This window comes from Microtus pennsylvanicus, chromosome 9 (genome assembly GCF_037038515.1).
Source record: "Microtus pennsylvanicus isolate mMicPen1 chromosome 9, mMicPen1.hap1, whole genome shotgun sequence".
Taxonomy (NCBI): Eukaryota; Metazoa; Chordata; class Mammalia; order Rodentia; family Cricetidae; genus Microtus; species Microtus pennsylvanicus.
Genome location: NC_134587.1, coordinates 20,289,460 through 20,308,621, shown reverse-complemented (window position 1 = coordinate 20,308,621; position 19,162 = coordinate 20,289,460). Strand labels below are relative to the sequence as shown.

The following is a 19,162-nucleotide window of genomic DNA, read 5'->3' as shown; positions in this document are numbered from 1 at the left end:
AGAATATCTTTCCACCTTTCTACTTCAGCTGGCATTAACTACCTTTAAATTATTTTTTTGTTTGTTTAAATCTCTGCTTCATTGTGAAGCAAAAAAATAAATAAAAATTAAAAAATCTGGACTTGGTTTTGGGTTCTCCAGAAAAGCTGGCCCTTGGCTGCAGAACCAACATAAGAATTCTGCTCTGTTTTACAGTAGCTGCCCACTGTCCCTGTGTGTGCTTAGAAAGCAGGGAACACCACATGCTGCTAATGCTAAGACACGTTGTCATCCGGTCACCTGTGTTTGGAGGAAGTTACTAGCTCCTCTCTACTCTGTTGTGAGTTCATGGCTGAGAATGGAGCAATTTCTAAAACCCTTGTTTTGAAGTTGTAAGCGTACTGTTCCTTGTGTGGAAGTCACTGGCTACGCTATTCAAGTACTGCTTAATGTAGTGACGTATTAGAGACTGACTTTAGCAGCTTATGACGTGGAACCCCGTGGGGACACTGGGGGAGCTCTTGCAGAAACACAGAAAAGTCTGGTATCCCCAGTCAGGTTTTGGTCAACTTGACATGCCCTAGAGTCACGTAGAAGGGGATTATCAAATGAGAAAATGCTGCAACCCCATCGGCCTGTGGGCAAGACAATGGGAGGCATTCTCTTGACTGATGACGGGTGTGGGAGGAGCCAGCTCATGGGAGAGAGGGGGCAGTACCCACCTTGGGCCTGTGGTCTTGGACAGTATAAGAAAGCTGGGGAGCTTCAGTTTCTTCCTTGAGTCCCCACAGTGTAAACTGAGAGTTGTAAGATAAAATCGACCCTGTCTTTCCAAGGTTGCTTTCGGTCACAGTGTGTCAACCCAGCAGAAACCCTAACCATCTGGGGTGAATTACGAGAGAAGAACTATGTTCATAAAACCTTTTTTACTGGCTATGCTGCTGAAGACAACACATCAGACTTCTGATGCACAAACAAACCCAAAGTTGTTGACTGTATTTCCACCCTCTACATGCTTATAGTTCTAAGCCATAAAATGAATATGGAAAACATGCTTCCTAAGCAAAAGCAAAATTCCTGGGTAGGTTTTTCCCTTTATTCTAGAAAGACCCGTAAAGTTCAGAACAATTTCCAGACCTTAGCTACACTGGGTTTTAAGATGGGGCACTATGGAACAAATTCAAATGTAATGGATATTGTTGGCATCCCTATTACTGTGAGACTATACAAAAAATGTTACAGTCAGCCATGCATACATGGAGTGTTTTTTTTTATGATCAGCTTTTAATGCATGACTTTTATTAAATATTTTAAAAAGTATTAACCGTCCGGAGAGATGGCTCAGTGGTTAAGAACACTCGTCGCTTCCTTCTCTCCTTCCAGAGGTCCCGAGTTCGATTCCCAGCACCCGCACGGTGGCTCACGGCCATCCGTCCTGAGCTCTGGTGCCCTCTTGTGGGGAAAAAAGTATTTATTACAAGGCCAGAGACTGACTCCCCAGGCTTTGCCCTTAAATGCTCCCCGTGAGCAAGCACTAACGATTACTGGTCTTTGACAGGCATACTGCTTCCTGTTTTGCCATTTCTAGCCAACCAAGGGGCACAGCTGGCCTTTGCCTGTCACTGTTCTTCTTCCCAGGGCTGATGTGGTGAGACCTAGGAGCCCCGCCTGCTTTTGTCTCTTCCACAGCTGTGAGGAAAATGATACTGGCAATTTATTCACACCTGTCTCATATCTGATTGGTTTTTGATTTATTAAATTTATTCATTAATTTTACATCCTAACCAAAGTTTTCCCTCCCTCTTCTCCTCCCATTCCCTTCCTCTACCTTCCTCAATCCACTCCTTTTCTGTTTCTGTTCAGAAGGGGGCAGGTCTCCCATGGGTTTTGATTCTTAACTGGGATTTATTTCTCAACTCACAACCAGCTCTAGACCCCTAAGAGAGTGGAGACCTGGAATGATTTCCTCTTCCATGCTTGCTGTTTTTCTAAGCGTATGTAGATGCATTCACGTTTACAATCTGTAATGGTAGGTCTGTCCCCTTCTTTCAAAGACCCATCTGTTTAATGGCTATCCAGTGTTAAATTTGGAAATGGGTCACACAGAGTTTCCGCAGGGCAGCTAACAGCTATACTGGTTACACTGTATAGTGGTTAGCACACTGGGTCCAGGTTAGTTCTCCAAGGTTTGAAACTTGCTAGTTAAGGTCTGTAAGCCATTTGATGCTTCTGTGGAATGGGGGTTATAGCACCTTCTTTCAGGGGTTGTTCCAATTAACACAATGCTTAGACACACACACACACACAGACACACACACAGACACACACAGACACACAGACACACACACACGGAAAGCCACTCTTCCTTAGCGCACATAGACTCATTCAATGTACTTGAGAGGTCCGGAGAGATGGGCGGACATGACGTGTTTTGCAGTACTAGATACGCCGTTGTCCTTGGGGATAAGGTACAGTGGCAGGCGGCAGCAACGTGGCAGGGGTGCTCTCAGCTTCAGGAGTTTGCCAGCTAATGCCATAAGCATATTCTTCCCAGAAACCACGCCCTCTTCCAGAGGATAGTAGAAGAGCGTTTGAGACAAATCCCAGTGCCGATCATGATCAGTGTTTGTGCCTGGAGCACAGGTCCCACTTTCGACATGAGCCCTACATAACTGAAGTTTCTCACCCTGTTCCCAATGTCCCATTAAGTGGAAAACTGCTATCACATCAGTTCTCCATAATACGATTTAAAAAATTATTTATTTTTATTTTATGTGCATTGGTGTTTTGCCTGCATGTATGTCTGTGTGAAGGTGTCAGATCTTGGAGTGACAGACAGTTGTGAGACGTCGTCTTGGTGCTGGGAATCGAACCCAGGCCCACTGGAAGAACAGTCAATGGTCTTAACCACTAAGCCATCTCTCCAGCCCCCCCCCCCCCCCATAATAGGATCTTTATCCATCGGTATCAAGTAGTGAAAAGCTCAACCAAATTAACCAAGGTTCTTCTACCCAGGGACGGTCCAAGCAAATCTGACCTACTTCAAACCTGCCAGCACTGAGACTCAAGGTAAGCATAAAGAACAACACCCTGGCATTTTCAAAGGAAATGGGAAATAATATAAAATAATAGTAATAATAATAAATAAGTGGGGGAAAAGTGGAAGAACAGAACTTATAAACAATTTAAAGAAACTGTAATAAAGAACAAACAGACTCCTCAAAATATGGTAACAGCAGGAAATAGTGTGTTTAAAAAACAAGCATTTACATGAAAGTTATAATGTGATACCTCCGAATTGTTACAAGCTATGAACGTATCTATTATATGTCATGGCTCCAGCTAGGGTTTCCCAATGTCAATATAAACACACAGGTTGGCAGACTGATGGGCAACACAGAACTGAGTATTCAAACATGGACTTTTTTTTTTTTGAGACAGGGTCTCACTATGCAGACTTGGATGGCTTGAAACTTGCTCTGTATGCTACAGTGGTCTTAAACTCATAGAGATCCACTCGCTTCTGCCTTAAGGGCATGCACCACCATGCCCAGTTTGACCTCCTCCATTTAGCCTTCTAGAAGCTAGTCTGCATGTGTTACAGCTAAGATGATGTCATTATTCACTTAGAGCTTATCTTCAGGGGCTTTCCTACCTCTTTAGTTTTCCTTTTACTGGAGAGGATGTGAGCTGGGTTCTAACTGGCTCTGCCAATGACTCAAGAGCAGCAGATCCCCTCTGAGGATTCAGCGCGGCAGGATGGAAGCTGCGGCAGGATGTGATTCTAGCCACAACGCCATTTCTTTTCTGAACTTGGCTCCAGCGTCAGCAGGCAAACTGCCAACCATGCAAGAATCCAAGTACTAATTCTGCTTATGCCAGCTAAACAATGCGTCATCAAACAAGCCACCTTCTGACTATTTATGAGATGTTATGTCTACCTAGCAATGAGCCTGCAGTATTTAAACATCCAAGAAGTCTCATTTAACATAACCTGCCCACCTCCGACATTTTATTTTCTACCCGGTTGGATGGATAATCTCAAGCACTCCTCAGATGAGGAGAGAGCTGCCCCTGAGACGCTGGCTAGCTTTCAAAGCTCTTCTCAGTGTGTGTACAAAAGAAACAAGTCCAGAGAAGCTGAACACTATTCAGATTCCTTATGGGTTCCAACGTGTGCTGGGGACTTGTTTTGGGGAAAGGCTGAGTTCACCGCGAGAGTGTGCTTCCAAATCCCCAACTCAGCCCGGAGGCAGTTCAACCTCAATTATACGTCAGGAGCCTCCAAGCAGCTCCGGGTATTGGAATGAGTGCTGCAGACAAATGCTCCGAGAAACCACTCAATGACTCCAGCAGGTACAGGGCAGGGCACAGAAATAAGTAAAGTGCTCCTGCCCACAACCGACTTGCAACCTAGTCGTGAACCCAGATCAGCACATTCGGAGATTACCAAGCATCTGGAGATGAAGTAGCATTAAGCACGGCTGGGAACACAGAGGATGGCTCGGTTGCAACACTATGCTCCCCGCAGCCATGCTTGCAATATGACGGGACTCACCTGTCTCTTGCACTCCTTTGTCCCTCGGTACAACTTGGAAGAAACTATTCTCTATCTGCTGCAGTGTTGCCCAGCCTCCTAGAATCATCTCTATGTGGTCTGGAAATCACCGGGTTTTCCTTGAATGGGTGTGACCTGCAGTCTGTGAACCCACTTCAAAGGAAACGGTCTAATGATAACCACGAAGCCCTTTAGAGAACAAAGGAAACTGCTAGCCCCAATCTGTGACTCTCTGCGAAGTCTCTCTCGGGAGGGAATTGGCAGGTTTTTATCTGAGGCTGAATCAATTGGCCCTGGATGCATTTCCTTTTTCAGTCACCCTTGCTGCTGCATGAAGAACGAACTAAGAAAAAAGCCACAAGTAAGTACAGATCAGTCCCAGGAGGGGACGAGAGCTTGGGTGGGTGGTGTGGGATCCTGAGCATGCCGAGGGTACGCAAGCTGGCACCGTGCTAAACTCACAGGGCAGGCTTCTACTACTCCGAGGTGAAAACCTTCTCCTTTCTCTCCTTGCATCCACGTGGTGCTGATGGAAAAAGAAACCTAACTCAGAGAACAAAAGGAAGCTCCTCCGCTAGGCTAAGTTCCTCAGACAACTGTCCTTCCAGGACCTAGATTTTATGTTCCGAATGGGTGCCTACGGGCAGTTCACCTCCAACGGTAGCTTTGGAAGTGATGTGTTGTCGGGATTTTAATATTACAAGATCAGGTGTGGCCTGTGGTACTACACAGACATACAAACTAGTTCCTCCATGAAATGAAATAGATCTGGATGCCAAAAATTAAAGGGACGGTCTACTCATCCTCATCAGTCATCCAGTTAAAGATGGAACCTAGGAGCTCTCGGACGATAAATACCCCACACTAGTCACCCCTGCACAGCCTTAGAGCAGCGGCTCACTCCAGCGAATCCTGCATGGAATGAAGCGAACTTCAAGAGACCTCAGTGCATTCTGGCTGCATTCTGTGTGACAAACCAAGGTACTACATGTAAGCTATTGCCGTTCAGAGATGGGGTCTGAACAACATTCTAGGTTACTCAGGTTCGATTCACATGATCTACTTCTGGATTAAAGAAGTATGAAATGAGCCAGACACACTCTGGGGACAAAGATGCCTTTGGCCAAATGGCATGGTTTCCTCCTCTTCTGGGTTCCTGCATGGTTGTTTATTACAGTTACCCTGGTTTGGGTTGATTCTTCCTGATGCAGCTGACCTGGCGAGACTAGCGGGCAGGGAACTGAAGGAACACCTTGAAGGGACCCCAATGCAGACTTCTACATAAGCAAGAGTAGATGGGCCAAGTGTGGGTACGCAGAAACAGACAACGATGCTATAAGCACAGACTTGTTGTCCAGAGCCAGGAGCGAGCCTGAGTGTACAGCGGCGTAGGCTATGATAAAGCAGCAGGTGCTTCTCTCCTGTCCAGTTCTAACAGCTCCAGTGTGTCTCTTTCAAAGCAAGGCAAAGTGGTTTCTGAATTCAGAGACACTGTGTGCTGGCAGGGAGCACGCTGGGGACCGACTGCAAACTGGAAGGCACTTGAGTATTTCCCACATGCTATTCTGTTAGGAGCCAGTGCTGTCTCGGTGCTATGACGTAATGAAATCCATTCAAAACTAACACACACTGGCTGTTGCTTGGTACAGCCCAATCACTGCAAGGCATGAACAAAAAGAGATGAGAAAATGGCTTCTAGGAGCTTCCAGTATAGTGGGACCTGACACGTGTAACCCCAATCAGTGTTCTGATGGCGATGTGAATCCTTTGGGGCCCCCCCAGGCAGAATGTAACACGGCTGAGTCAGAGCAGGTCCCCACAGGGACAAGACAGACTTGAACAGTGTAGGAAGGTAAAGGGAGGGACCTCCATTTTAGTGGGAAGGCAAGAGATCAAGGTATAGGCGCCTCGGGAGAGAACATGAGGAGACATGACAGGGCACCATGTAGAAGGGGTTCTACTTGTGAGTCACTACTGGGGACACAGGCCATAGGTAGGAGTGGAGGGATAGCACTGAGGTGAAAGGCCTCTAGTCACTATGGCCTTCGGTGTCATTCTGGGAATCCTTGGTCTTTTCTTCAGTGGTGATGGCCGCGGGAGCACGGAGAAACAGAAAGGATGTACTTTGTCTAAAGTTCTCTGGATACTTAGAAAGCAATGTGAGGGAAGTCAGGCCAGACAGGACAAGTCATTGGCAGAGATAAGGGGCACACCAGGCAGTGACAGCAGGCATAGAAGAAAGGGGCAGAAATAATTAGGAAGAAAAATCAAGGACTTGAGTGATTATTTGAGTGGAAGAAAGGAAGGATAGAGGCAGCTAGGGGAATCGAGTCCTGGGTTTCTGACTCCGCTGAGGTAAGAGCAGTGAGGGCAGAGGCCTTGGCTCTGGAGAGAGTGGACACATGGGGAAGACATGGCACAGATGACGTCAGTCACAAGCAAGTGTTCAACTGTGTTTCTATCGTACTGTGTCTTCCCCTTTCGTAAGACATGCCAGAACTCTAGCTCCCAGCACCCCAGAATGTGACCCTGATTACAGACAGGAACTTAAAAAGTTCCTATCAAAGTATATATAAAAAAGACATCATGATAGTGGATCATTCATCTGCTGTGATAGGTGTTCTCATGACATCACTAGGGTGGGCCATTCATCCGCCATGATTGGTGTTCTCATGACATCACTAGGGTAGGCCATTCATCCGCCATGACTGGTGTTCTCATGACATCACTAGACTAGGCCATTCATCCGCCATGATTGGTGTTCTCATGACATCACTAGGGTGGGCCATTCATGTGCCATGACTGGTGTTCTCATGACATCACTAGAGTAGGCCATTCATCCGCCATGATTGGTGTTCTCATGACATCACTAGGGTAGGCCATTCATCCGCCATGACTGGTGTTCTCATGACATCACTAGACTAGGCCATTCATCCGCCATGATTGGTGTTCTCATGACATCACTAGGGTGGGCCATTCATGTGCCATGACTGGTGTTCTCATGACATCACTAGAGTAGGCCATTCATCCGCCATGACTGGTGTTCTCATGACATCACTAGAGTAGGCCATTCATCTGCCATGATTGGTGTTCTCATGACATCACTAGGGTGGGCCATTCATCCGCCATGATTGGTGTTCTCATGACATCACTAGACTAGGCCATTCATCCGCCATGACTGGTGTTCTCATGACATCACTAGAGTAGGCCATTCATCCGCCATGACTGGTGTTCTCATGACATCACTAGAGTAGGCCATTCATCCGCCATGACTGGTGTTCTCATGACATCACTAGACTAGGCCATTCATCCGCCATGACTGGTGTTCTCATGACATCACTAGACTAGGCCATTCATCTGCCATGACTGGTGTTCTCATGACATCACTAGAGTAGGCCATTCATCCGCCATGACTGGTGTTCTCATGACATCACTAGGGTAGGCCATTCATCCGCCATGACTGGTGTTCTCATGACATCACTAGAGTAGGCCATTCATCCGCCATGATTGGTGTTCTCATGACATCACTAGAGTAGGCCATTCATCCGCCATGATTGGTGTTCTCATGACATCACTAGAGTGGGCCATTCATCCGCCATGACTGGTGTTCTCATGACATCACTAGGGTGGGCCATTCATCCGCCATGATAGGTGTTCTCATGACATCACTAGAGTAGGCCATTCATCCGCCATGACTGGTGTTCTCATGACATCACTAGAGTGGGCCATTCATCCGCCATGACTGGTATTCTCATGACATCACTAGAGTAGGCCATTCATCCGCCATGATTGGTGTTCTCATGACATCACTAGAGTAGGCCATTCATCCGCCATGATTGGTGTTCTCATGACATCACTAGAGTGGGCCATTCATCCGCCATGACTGGTGTTCTCATGACATCACTAGGGTGGGCCATTCATCCGCCATGATAGGTGTTCTCATGACATCACTAGAGTAGGCCATTCATCCGCCATGACTGGTGTTCTCATGACATCACTAGAGTGGGCCATTCATCCGCCATGACTGGTATTCTCATGACATCACTAGAGTAGGCCATTCATCCGCCATGATTGGTGTTCTCATGACATCACTAGGGGGAACCAGAAGTGTTCTCATAAATGAAAGAACACACAGAGGGAAGGTGTTGTGGAAACCCAGAAAAAGAATGGCCAACTGCAAGCGAAAGGGATTCTTGGAACAGCCCCTTCTCTCCAGCCCTCAGCAAGAACCTACCTTGTATTCCTCCAGCTTGGACTTTTGGCCCTCAGAATGGAGAGTCACTAATCTCCTATTTGTGCTATTTTTTTACAGTTGCCCCAGCACACAGAATGCTCACCTACAGGAACTGAACTACATGCTAGGAGAAGATACCAACCTGGAGAGGACTGAGGCGTGATGGTAAGTGAGACTCCCATTGAAAAGTGTTTTCAGGAAAAACACAGCCTTAGCTTCGAGATCACAAAAGGTCAGGATGATTGCCAACACAAATGGATTATCATCCTCTGGAGAAATCCTAACAAAGTAGTTTGCACTGTGATTAAAATCATCCATGATGGCTACATTCACTCTTTTCTTTTTGTCTTGTTTCTAATCGTGATAGTTTTGCCCACTTGACACAGCCCACAGTCGCCTGGGAGAACGTACCAATGTCCGTGGGCATGTCTGGGGGGCGGTTGTAAATGAACTGATATAGAAGACCCAGCACACTGTAGGTGGTACCGTTCCCTAGAGCAAGGGTGCTAAACTATAGGAAAAGAGAGAAATCAAGCCATGCACAAACAAGCGGGCATGAATTCAACCCTTCTCTCCCTGCTCTTGACTGTGGATGCGATGCGATTCCCTGCCGCCACCTTGGCTTTCCCGCAGTGATAGAAAGTAACCTGCAATATTGAGCTAAAATAAACCCGCGGCTGCTTGCTTTCTCTAAGGGCATTTTTTATCACAGCAATAGAAATGAAAGTAGAATATTAACTGTCTGTGGATTATCTTCCATTTGCTCACCAATTAGTCTTGTCAGGGACATGTTAGTCTATAGATCCCAAAATAAAAATTTTTCGTTTTGTTAGGAAAATGGGATATAAACAAAAATCAGATACGATTATAGGAAAGGCAGGCATAGCAAGGCCCCAATGGGACAAGATCCACAAACAGCTCCAATATCCTCTTGGAAGGGGAAAGAAAAGCGCAGGGCACAGGCGTGGGTCCTTCAATAGAGGACGCAGAAATCAGGTGGCATTTCTGGTACCCCAGAGTCTATGCCTTAAATAGAAAGAGTGGTCATCCTCTTTGAGATGTTGGAGGGCTGCCTGGGTGGGTGACGGGGAGAAGGGAGGATGTGGGGGAGTCTGAAGAACAGCAGGAGAAAGAGTGGTGCTGGGAGTCCAGCCGATTTCTCATGGCGCCACGAGACAGAGAAAATGGTCTCGGCATCCTTCCAGCAGGCGCAACCTACAGCCAATGTATAAGGAAGCCAAGCTGCCACTCAAGGAAGGACTGCACCATCAACAGACCCTAGATTTTATAAAGCCAGGAAACAGATTACCAAGTCAACTCTTAGCAAGAACAGGAAGAGCCCCCTGTATTTCAGAACAGGCCTACCAGGAGTCTGGGTGTGACCTCGGCATACAAGGCGCCATGAGGTGTGGTGGTTTGGGTTACAGACAACACAAGCGGAATGATGGTGGTGAATGACTGAAGCTGAGTGTATATAAAATAAAGACCACAGGAGCTGAGCTCCAGGCACTGAGGACAGCATGATGCTGAGCTCTCAGGGAATGTGCCCATGCCCAGGAAGGCTCGTGAGGAGGGTGGCGAGGTGGGTTAAAATATGATCGCAGGGCAAAGGAGTCAATTCTACCGTGCTTGGCGAGTCAGCTCTTTACCTGCAGCTGACACTCCAGCTTTTCCTGGCTGGCGCACACGTAAATCATATTTGCCAATACAAACAGGTAAGCATCACAGAGGAGCACGGGGTTTGGGGGTCTGAAAAGTCACTGTGTGCTGAAGTTACATACATGCTATATACAAGATGGTTGATAAAACTTGAGGCAAACAACATACCAGAAACTCCTGGCGGGGTCTTAATGAATTTTCCATTAAAATGACCAATTACGGCTTCGCATTTTTCTGTTGATTCCATCCTAGTCATATAAAAATAAGACATCCATAAATATGCTGCACACACAGAGCACTGAGACCTTGTCCAACCTCTGCTGTAGGTTTAGGAACCAAAGGGAACCTAGCAGAAAATCATGGGTGTGATAAAGAAAAAGAAGGCTTACTCTCTCATTAGCTGTTGCTCTGGCATTTCTACAGCAAAATAACTGATCCCAGAGTTATTATAATTGCAAAAGACAGAATATTCGGAATTATGAAAGACAGTAAATTCTATGAAGAATGTCTCAAAGCAGTCATATGAAATTATGAGTTTCTAATGGCTGGAAATTTAAAAATTTATAATAATTCATAATTTAAAGTAATTCGTAACTTTATTAGTCATGACTTTGTGCTAAAAACAACAGTTCAGATTTTTTGTTTTAAAGATGGTCTTCCTTTTTATGAACTCTCATGCTACTGGCTCGTGTCAATCAGAGGCTGTGCCTTATGTGTTTCTAACTTTCACTCACTCCGAGTTTAAAATTAGATTAGTGAACTTAATTATGTAGTTTATCATCTTGACTTTGGAACGGGAATTAAAGGCTGGAGCCTAATTTTACAGTTTATTTTACATCTACAGGTGACTAAATACAGCTGAGAAGTACTTCTGGGGACTTAAAGACTCTGACTTGGAAATATCCTTCACCTTTCTTTCTTCGGAGGAAATATCCAATCACCTTCTCAAAACGTGTTATACTCAGGTTCACTCAGTCACACCTCAGTTTTAATTAGCAGTGATGGATCTTAAAAACCAGCAGAATTCTACTGGATGCTGGGGGGATGATGTCACTCTGTAGGGATGATATCACTCTGAGGGGGTGACGTAACTCTGTAGGGATGACATCACTCTGAAGGAGTGGTCTCACTCTGTCAGGGTGACATCACTCTGAAGGGGTGATGTCACTCTGTATGGTGATCTGCATTCAGAAGGGCACCAGGGAGGAATGAGATGAGGCCAGAGCACCAAATGTCTTTGCCTGTAGCCTTTTCATCAATGACGTAATCAGTATGCACTACTAACACCACTGAAAGGCTGTCTGGGTTTTATCCCAGATTGTGGTTCAATGGAGCAAGTGACTAAAAGTCAACAGAACCAAGTTGTAGCCCTGGCCTTTGTGACTTAATGGCGAGGTGACAACGAAAAGGTCCCTTAGAAATAAATGCTTTAACAAATAAATGTTTTGTTGACATCTCGAGTTTGTGGTAAGATGTGAATGTCATTTTTATTGTTAATTATGTGAGAATTCTCCTCCAAAATCAGTTTACAATTTAATGCTGATGTTACCTGTCATTGCTCACTGCTAATAAATTATTAAACAATTCCCTATAAAATCAGCTTTTGTGTAGGGACTTTAAGATTATAAATCTGCCATGAATCAAAGCTCTTTCTGTTTAATTCTCTAGAAACCATTTTAGCCACTAAAGGGGCCTTTCTAGGAAGACAAAAATTTTATAGCAGGGTAGGGATGTCTAGGTGTTCCTGCCTAGAACAGTCATTAGAGAAATAAACCCGAAGAATTATAAACTGTTAGTAGCTTCTGAGTTGATGCGATGGCTAGGTCTTATACTCCCTTTTCTTTTCTGAATGTCTGAAATAGTTAGCTTAAAAAAAAAACTTTAAACCTGCTTTATTATAAATCAGATTTCTGTCTGAGAAAAAGACACAGATTTATCTATGAGCCTCAGGAGGTTGTTCGTCTGTAGATGGTTACAAGCATCTTGAAGTAAAGAGTCAAGCTGTCAGGACCATGTGTCCAGGGCCACTGTGCTTGTGATAGTTCCAGCCACGAGCCATGGAGTACTTCAGAGTGCTCGGTTTTGGGGAGCCCAGAACTTCTCAAGGCTTGGAAAATCTCATGTGTAAAGTCACAAGCAACTTAAGTCCTCAATACAACTGGCTCCCAAGACCCTGGCTCGAGTGTTCTATTTCTGGTCATTTTTCACTTTCTAGAATGACTTAGCAGAGCCACAACTGTTCCTAAGGAGACGGCAGTGCGCTTACCTGGCAAAACCAACACCGCGGCTGGTACCACTGGAATCACGCAGGACCCTTGTAGAGATAACTTGTCCGAAGGGCTTGAGCATATTTTCAAGTTCTTGCTCGTCCATGGACAGCGGCAGGTTAGAAATGTACAGGTTGGTAGGATCTTGTTCCTGTTGCTAAGGCAGAACAGAAAGTCAGCTGTCATTTTCCGGCAGAAGGAGACACCATGCTAGCACGTTTTCATTCAGATCTGTGAGTCCTTTAAGCATTACATAGTGAGACTGTGGTGTGTCCAGAACATGTAAGCCACCTCAGACACTTGAAAATCATGCCTGACTCTTGTACAGTCTGCACACACCAAACGTGGTCCCCTGAGTCATGTGCGGCAGATGTGGAAGTGGCACCACTGGTTCTGCATTGAGCTGGGGAAGATGTTCTCACAAGTGTCAGCAGCATGCAGTGACTCCACAACTAACCAACCACTGCTGTTTTCAGAAGTCCATGCCAAGCTCACTGCTGCTAATAATTCAGCTCGGAGATCTGTGGAGAAAGACGCTGGACCAACCCTGTGGAATCCAGTACATGCTGGGTTCGACTTCTCCTCCACTTCCCCATGGTAGAATCCATTACCACTTTACTTCTTCCTTTCTTCTCTTTTTGATACACGCGTGTTCTCACTACGTCACACCCCCTAGCCTCAGCTTCCTGAGTGCTGGCATTAGAGATGTCTGCCCCACCATTACTTGGCTCCATTCTAGTCACCAGAAGGAAAAGGATAGCTTCTAACTTAAACAAGAAACTGAAAGCCATGGCAAACGATACGGCACTATGAGGAGGGCAGGTTGGGTCAGTCTTTGTTCCACAAAGGGTCCTCTAGCATCTGCAGGCCAGCAGACCGCACCTGCCGGGTACTGGGATTACATGTGCAGAACCAGGAGCTGCATTTTAACAAGACGTGCAGCTAATTAACAAGCACACTGAGTTTGAGAAGAGACTTGCATCGGATCATTTGCCTTCCTTTGTTAGTTTGCAAAGAGCTGGAACCAAAGATACGTGGCTGAACTGTGTGGTACCCAGGGAGTGTGATGCACACATATGAAGAGTACGCCATTCAAACCAGTAGGGCAAGCCCACCTGACAACGAGAGTATTTTCTGCTTAAGTCAAAGTTCACCTATACAACTGAGGTTGGTATAACCATCACTTCAAATTTTCCTTTGACATTCCCCCTGCTTCTAGTTTTGGAGACAAACACAGGGCTTTGAGCTTTTGAGGCAAGTGTCCTACCAAAGGATCCCCAGTCCTCCAATCTTATCCTTACACACTGATGCATCGGAGCCGACTTCTCTTTCAGAAGCGCTATTGGTAAAACCATTAATTGATGTCTTAGCCTTTGGCAACAGAATAATATCCTCATTATGACTTCCTCAATTTCTGAAGACATGGTGTTCTAAAAATATGTATGAAGCATTGAATATGTTTGCATTTGTACAAAGTCTTTCTAATGTAACTTAGCATTAAATAAACCTGAAAGGAAATCTCTCCTTTTATGTAATTTTCAAGTAATAAACACTAACCTTTTGTGCCCCGTCTGTCTTTTTAAGATTTAGAATCATCTAGAGCTGGGGCTCAGCTCACTGTTAAAGCTCTTGTCTGGTATGGGACCTTGAGCTTGACTTCCCGCCCCTCATACAGAAATGAAGAGGAGGATGGATAAACCACTGGAGCAATTTAGTTTCCTACAGAAAGACAGCTGTCCTGACATTTCCAAGAATTAAAGCTAAAAGGGACAGAAGTACGGACAATCAATACTGCCCTTAGAACTTCCCAGCCCAGGTGAGAAAGAAGGCAATACACACTCAGGCCAAAGGCAAAGAGCGCTGGCTCTGAGCCCGGGTGATCCAGGTTCTAGGGTATGTTATGGGCGGGTCCAACAAAAAATGAGAAATTTCACAGTGCACAACACCAAGCAACTGACCAGTCTCCTTCATGGACCATTCATGGGCAAATCAAAGCAGCACCTATTTTTGCTTTTTAGCCGAGATTAGAAGGGTTTAGTGTGATACCACTGGTTATCTGATACCGAACAAAACATCTTATTGTCAGTCAGATAAAGTATTATTTTTGATGCTGAAAATGAGCCAAGTTATTTAACAGATGTAGGGCAATAGTGCATGCAGTGTTTCAAAACACAAGGAAAGACAATAAAGTTGTCTTCAGGTGCTGAGGTGGGGTAAGAGGGGAAGCCTTATCCTTTCATTTCTACTTCATTTGCTGCCCCCACCACCGTCACCCAGTCAATCACACAGCTCCTCCGAGAACCATCTCCTTTGGGTCCCAAGTCACTGAAGTTTCGTTCCTGTGGAAACCTATGAAAGCAGGGTTGCTGCTCCCTGAAAATGGCTTCACAAAAGAAGGGCTTTTCCAATGTATCCCATGAGTCCCAGACTCTTAAAACTGCAAAGCAACTATGTCCTCAGCCCCACCTTCTAGTAGCTGACTGATCAATAGAAAGAAAACATGAGATAAAGGCTTGATATGTTGGGGGGGAATGGACTCTTTTAAAGATGAAAGGATAAGTCTGTTGAGAGGACACGGGGCATCTAGAGCAAGCTAAGTCAAGAGGCAGACAGACTGTGAGGTGGAACCTAAGGAGGCGACCTTATTTTGTCAGTTACTGCGTTAGTTTTTTTTCCCCACTCTAGGAGTGCTAACATTGAAGAAAATGACCACACAGCCTTGTCCTAGCTACACAACTTCCTTGAAGCCCTGTGTTTTATCTTAGAGTTTGTGCTTATGAACTCAATGCTAGTACAGGACAATTGCTACAAGTTGACGGCCAGCCTGGGCTGCAAGGACTAATTTATGTGAGACTCTTATCTCAGTATCTATCCCCATCCAACCTGAGAGTTAAACTTTGCCTTCTATAACGATTTGACTTTGGAGAGAAACAAGTTCTGGAACTGGATACCGTTACAGGACTGATACTGTAGGGAGACAAACTGCCATGTTTTGGGATGTCTCCTTCCCGCAAGGGTGCTGGGAGAGGATAGGCTTGTCCTCTGACAACCACACTCTGCCAAACAAGAAGGTTTCTGAGGCACCCAAGTAGGGGAGGGGCACGGTTACGATTCCTAAATCATACTTAGGTTCAGAATGAAGCAGGAACTGGCTAATTGAAGGTCATAAAGATATGTTTTAGACAAAGATACGCTGTAACAACTTAAATATGTTATATAAGAAATGCACACTTCGAGACCAGCCTGGTCTACAAGAGCTAGTTCCAGGACAGGCTCCAAAACCACAGAGAAACCCTGTCTCGAAAAACCAAAAAAAAAAAAAAAAATGCACACTCAAATACTTTAGAGATTTTGAAATTGTGATCATAAAGACTTCAATGACTTTACATTCAAGCAAGCTCACAGAATATTTTACACGTTCAAGTCTTCTGATAAGGTAGACGGGAGTACTTTCTAATGTGTCTTAGCTGCTTCTGGAGTAAGTATTAATGAAAGCTATATATACTTTGTAGAGTTTTAATTTAACTTCAAGGTGTAACAATATGGGGAAAAAAACACCCAAATATTAAAATGTTTAAAAACCTGAAGGGAGGTATGTGTGTGTCAGGGGGAATCAAGCACCCTGATAAAAGTAATATACAATGAACTAAATATATGTGAATATTTTCTATGACTTAGAAAATACCTGGGCGTCTGAACGCAGGAACCTTTTGAATGACAGGCAGGTACTATAGAGCTGAGCCACGTCCCAGGCCTGCAAAGATTTCTGGTATTTGTTTCTCATAGCAACAACCTTGTCAGTTAAGTTTCCTCATTTGGGATGGCCACTACAGCTAGTATTAATGTATTCTTTCTTTCTGTGTGGTCGACCTGTACTGCAAACAGTACCCACAATGTTGCAGTTAATTTAAAACTCAAAACACGAAAGAATGGGTTGAAACCCCAGACTGGTTGCACCAGCCACACACACAACCCCAATCAAATCCTCCAAATGCCCATGAAGTCTCATTACTTTATATATTCACAGGAAATGGGACATAAAGTATTTATAGTAATTGGTGGTGTTTTGAATGGAAGATTAATTTAGTCTCTTTAAAATCAGTCACAACGCTAACTGTTTCATTATGTCCGGAATAATAAACTGCCATGTCTGAAAAAAGTCATCCTGCCAGTTACAGGTAGCCGAGAACAGTGGGTGCAATGGGCCCCTTTATGTCCCCAGGTACAGATGGGGTTCAGGAGCTTTTTTCACATATGGAAAAAAGAAGTCCCACCCTGGCTGTGAGAGCGCTGAATGGCACTAATGCTCACTTGAGTTAGAAAAGCCAGGCTTTGGAGGTCCCACGTGGTATGAGGCACTCGGCCATCATCTGAAAGAAATTAACAGAACCCTCCCTGTGCTTGTGGAATGGTTCCTAAAATGCAAGAAAGGGACTTGGCAGGAGGAGCAGACATCTGTTTTTGTCTGTTTTCTCTTGTACTAAAGAGGTTCACGCACCGGCAGCTCGCCGCCGACGGGTGTGTGCCTGCAAACTACTCAAGAGCACGGCGGGCCTCTGGGTAAGGGGAACTGCATTTCTGCTCACTTGCCTGCTGATGTGTCGAGAAAAGTGTGCAAGCTTGCCACCCCTGATGGTCTGCTGACCCCCCAGCCAGCCTTAGGAGGTGACAAAGGCCTATAAGAGCCATTCTGTCTCAGGCAGCAGCCTCAGAATCAAGCCTTGCATCTCTCTAGTCAGTTTCCAGTCTTTCTTTTAATAGGATCTGACTTTTTTTTTTCTTTTTCTGGAGGTAGGGTCACACATCTGAATAGCCTAGGCTAGCCTAGCTGCATAGAACTTGCTACGTAGCTCAGCCTCAGATTGCTATGGCCTCAAACTCATAGCAATTCTCCTGCCTCAACTTCCCGCATGCTGGGACTGCGGGCATTAGCCACCACATCTGGCTTAGCATCTGAGCATTTACTCAAGAAGAAGATACACCTTTGAAAGATCTGCTATGTTTCACATACATTGGCTTTCCAAAAGGTCCAAAGCCATTTCTGTTTGTAAGTTTCAACAGGGTCCAGGAATTCCATGGACACCATTTCCAAGAATCCCTTTTCTGAATTCCCAGTGTCTACCCAACCTTGGAATAAAGGCTTTTCTTTTAATTAGCTGGTACTTTTAATCAGTAAAGCAAACACTTCATGCCCACCACACGGCAGGTACTGAGCGGGGCTGTGGAGCTTAGGGCATGAATGAGAAACAGCTACTCTAATGTTCTCGGGTTACAGTTCTGAAATTCAGCTTTAAGTATCTGTGGGCTCATCCCTAACCCCAGGCACCCAGTGTGTCAAGCGACAGGACAGCTCTGACATTACCTCAACTGAGTGCCCCTGTATTGCTTCAGATCACACAAGAGGGGAAGACTTTACTATGTGAGTTTTTAACACAATGCAGCATCCTGATTCACTCACTGTAAGAAAGTAAACAGCGACTGGTCCCTTATAGCACAACCACACAAGCCAGACTTACAACGTCCTGCATAAAAATTCTGCCCCTGCAAGAAGTGCATCGGACAACCCTTGAGTTCATCCGCATACGAGGATGAAGTGAAGACCAGATGCTCAAACCCATGATGCAATGGTAGAGAACACAGATCTGCTGGCATTTAAAACTACAGTTATCTGCAGAACGACAACGCAGCCAGCAACCCTGACCTTGTGCACTGGTCCTTCCCACAGATGATGGAGAATCATGTCCTCTGCAGATGAAAGCTGTGAAGTCCTTCGATGGGGCTGGTTCTTAACCCTCCCGGAAGCTGGCATTCAGACTGCATCCCTGATATGACCTACAGTCAACCTATACCCAAGCCTGTTTTGAATCAACATACTTATGAAGATTTCTTACAAACAGTGCCTATCTAATACACTATACTGCTTAAGACAACAGGTGCTAGGATGGTATACAGGGGTTACCCTAAAAAGGCCACTGCCTTTTTCAACAGACTTCTTTCTAATTGAGTTTTGACAATGGGTGCTGGTGTTCCAATGGCTACGACTGGATTAGGATGAGTGGCTGACCATCTAGAAGAGACACAGAGGCCGAGACCGACATTTATATGGAGAGAAAGGCAGCCATGTTCTGGGCCTCCACATGTGGTCTTTTAGCCTCTCATTAGCAGCCAAGCAACAGGGCTCTGAGCAGACCTGACAGAAAGCTTGATCTGGATCCTGCCGGCTCACAGGATACAGTGGGTTGATGTATATATGACTCAAAAGCTGAACAATAGAAAAGGACAGCGTGGATCGAAAGAGCCTACTAGAGTGGCTGGGAAGTAATTACTCTCTTACTGATGGCTGGCAAAGGTGGATGAGAATTAGGACTTACTGGAAGCTGGCTTAGTAACACAGAGAATAACCCCAGCACTCAGGAGGCAGAGGTGGAAGAAGCATGGACTCAAACTTCACCCCGGGCTATGTGG

At 45.3% G+C, this 19,162-nt stretch overlaps 1 protein-coding gene and 2 long non-coding RNA genes across 11 annotated transcripts in view; 2 read left to right on the top strand and 1 right to left on the bottom strand.

Annotated features, from left to right (window-relative positions):
• The window catches only part of LOC142857232 (uncharacterized), a 55,695-nt gene extending 52,644 nt beyond the window's left edge, over nt 1-3,051 (top strand). The window contains exon 5 of the long non-coding RNA XR_012911789.1: nt 2,995-3,051. This is a non-coding gene — a long non-coding RNA (uncharacterized LOC142857232). The remainder of the gene's footprint in view (nt 1-2,994) is intronic.
• Rbms1 (RNA binding motif single stranded interacting protein 1) overlaps nt 1-19,162 on the bottom strand; it is a 220,235-nt gene that overhangs the window by 17,848 nt on the left and 183,225 nt on the right. For all 9 annotated transcript variants that reach the window (XM_075985069.1, XM_075985070.1, XM_075985063.1 and 6 more), the window contains exons 5-6: nt 12,697-12,854; nt 10,599-10,678 (exon numbers count right to left, since the gene is read on the bottom strand). In XM_075985069.1, coding sequence (XP_075841184.1) covers nt 10,599-10,678; nt 12,697-12,854 — 238 coding nt within the window. The remainder of the gene's footprint in view (nt 1-10,598; nt 10,679-12,696; nt 12,855-19,162) is intronic.
• On the top strand, nt 3,421-12,452 carry LOC142857233 (uncharacterized). Its single transcript, XR_012911790.1, has 3 exons — nt 3,421-4,898; nt 8,850-8,936; nt 11,275-12,452. It is a non-coding gene; the product is annotated as an uncharacterized LOC142857233 (long non-coding RNA).